Below are 2,773 nucleotides of genomic sequence, written 5' to 3'. Positions count from 1 at the left end.
GTCTCACTTGAACTCGGGGGAAAAGAAGAAATTTATCATTTATTTTAAATCTGAGATAGCAGATGCATAAAACTAGATATCTAAGAGATTCTTTTTTTTTTTTGGTTCAACTTATATTATTTCACTGATTCCTTAATATTGGTGGTGTAGTTCTGAGATCGATATATAGTTGTACAAAGTGAAGAGATGATGATGTGCTATTTGTTTGAATTCATCATATTTTTTATGAATCTTCAATTTAATCGTACTCCTCTCATCATCATCAGAAGGAGCTTATCGTTCTTCTAATCGAGATATATGCATTAAATTATTAAATAATAAGAGATGCGTCAGTTAGTATGAATTCGTTATCATTTCACAGCTTTTCAATTAAATGCTGGAAATATGTGGTTTAACTTGTCATTTTTCTTATCTCACATAGATGCATAAAATCAAGATATAGATGCTTAGTTAGTTTGGTTTGAATCCATTATTTTTCTTCTCTTTAAATGCTTGCTTGGTGTTGCAGGTCAGATGTGAACAATGGAATTTAAACTCATCAAGACCATACTACCTCACACATATAATGCAAATCCTTCAATACTACTAAAGCAATCCAAGTGACTTTGTAGTACAAATTGATCACATATGCACATTATTGTTTACTTTGATGAATCTTCAATCATGCATATCATCTATTATAATTCTTCTAACAATCAAGATAGATGCATAAAATTAAGACATTAGACATGTATGTGTTATTGATCTGAATTCTTCTAAAGTTATAGCTATATATATGTGATGTCTGTGTGTGCGTCTAGATACTACTTAGCTTAGCTTGCAGGTGAATTTGATGAGTCTTGAATGAGAATTCATATCAAGATATATAAGGAAGCAAACATTAGTTTGTGTTTGGGTCCACAGCAGATCAGAGATACAAGAAAGGAAATACCAAAGGTGTAGTCATTCATATATAAATATTACACAAATTCACTATGGACTAATACCACTGGCAGAAGAGGTAGTTCCATGTGACATATTACTATATTATATTATAATATTAAATAGAAGCTTAGAGATGAGACAAGGGAGAAAGAAATTAAAAGGGCTGGTTCCGTGAGATATAATAATCTCTTCATGCCCAAGTCTGATCTTCAAATTATAAACTTCTTTGGATAGAAAGCAATCTTCAGCTGAGAAGGTGCACCGTGAAAGAGACCCCCCAAGACCTAGAAACACACACACTCTCACACTCTGCTAATAGGCACCATGTAGTTTATGCTGATGCCGATTTACAATTATTAGCATGCAACATAATATTCTGATAATAATTATTATAACCTCATCCGATCCTCTGGTGTGGTGTGGAGTTATTTTTACCAAAGGGTATACAGGTCCGAATAAATGTCATCGGAGGAATCATCGGAGTAGAAAGAAGGCATCCTTGGGGGGCTAATCTGCAGTCCTCTGGCCATGTCTTGGATCACACTCGGCATATTCAACAGCTCATCCTCATCAAAATAATCTCCTATAATCCCTTCTACTTGTCCGATACTACTGTTGTAGTAATAGGTATCAGCAGCAGCAGAAGTAGTAATCGCTGGTGGCGCCTCGGTGGTAGTCCTATACTGATCGACGAAGGAGGCGGCGACGGCAGCGGCAGCGCGAATATCAGCATCGGAGAATGAAGCAGGAATAGGGTAAGAGAGTATGAAATTGGGGAAGTTGAGATGGGCTTCGGGGCCCCTGAGTGCAAGAGTAGCAGCATCGTAAGCAGCAGCAGCCATCTCAGGCGTTGCGTATGTCCCCAGCCAAATGCGCTTGGTGGTACGTGGTAACCTTATCTCCGACACCCACTTCCCACTTCGGAGACGCGTGCCCCTGTAGCGCATGGTGCCGGAGTGGGAAGGGGATGATGACCAAGTTGGAGGCGTGGCTGCTGGTGGTGATGGTACATAGCCATAGCCATAGGGGAGTTGATTAGTGGGAGGGCAAGTTTGTGCGGGGTTCCTATGGCGGCTCATCGTGTATGTAGCAAGCAAGGTTAGTTTAATGGCATTTATTAGTGTGCTAAACTGCTAATTATATATTGATGATTTAGATAGCGTGCTAATCACTGCTGACTGGTGAGCATTTGGGAAGGGCTCTTTATATGAAAAGAAAGTGGGCAAGGGGAAGGCATGGAGTGGGGTGCCCCTGCTCATACAACACGACAAAATTCTAATAATTATAACTAGATTTAAACCCTAAAATCATTTCATTTTTAATGTTCCAAGGAATTTATGATAGGGAGGAAATGAAAAATCTTCCCCATGTGTATAATGAATTTTAAATTGAAAAATTGGAAAAGTATAAGTAACCAATGAAAATATTAAATAATGTGAATAATAAATATATTAGATATTCATTTTATTAGGTGTACGGATGATTATTTTAATATTAAGATTTATGTGGATAATTTAGATGTATAATGTGTTTTTATTTGATTGGTTATTCATATTGTTTAAGATAGTCATTGTTTACCTAACATTCTCCTTTTAAATTTGGTCTAATACAAGGAAAAAAAAATTCAAATAGTTATTTCAAAAAATTAAACATTCAAACCCTAATTTACCAATATAATTTATTCAAACACTCTCTCCTCCAATATAATTTATCCAAACACCATCTCCTTCAACGTTATGCTATCCCATCCTCATCAATCATCTCACCTTTTCGGCGTTAGAAGCTCTCTCACTGGCCATCAAACAATCATCCACGTAGTTATTAAAATAATCATCCGACCATCTAACAT

The 2,773-nt window shown here is 36.6% G+C and overlaps 1 protein-coding gene across 1 annotated transcript; it reads right to left on the bottom strand.

Annotated features, from left to right (window-relative positions):
• Positions 1 to 1,124: 1,124 nt before the first annotated feature.
• Positions 1,125 to 2,003, bottom strand: LOC130950140 (ethylene-responsive transcription factor ERF027-like). The gene has a single exon (XM_057878683.1). The coding sequence runs from the start codon at positions 2,001 to 2,003 to the stop codon at positions 1,356 to 1,358; it is 648 nt and encodes a 215-aa protein (XP_057734666.1). The 3' UTR covers positions 1,125 to 1,355.
• Between the last annotated feature and the right edge of the window lie 770 nt (positions 2,004 to 2,773).

Source organism: Arachis stenosperma, chromosome 9 (genome assembly GCF_014773155.1).
Source record: "Arachis stenosperma cultivar V10309 chromosome 9, arast.V10309.gnm1.PFL2, whole genome shotgun sequence".
Taxonomy (NCBI): domain Eukaryota; kingdom Viridiplantae; phylum Streptophyta; class Magnoliopsida; order Fabales; family Fabaceae; genus Arachis; species Arachis stenosperma.
Note: the sequence above shows the minus strand (reverse complement) of the source record. Positions and strands in the feature narration are given on the sequence as shown.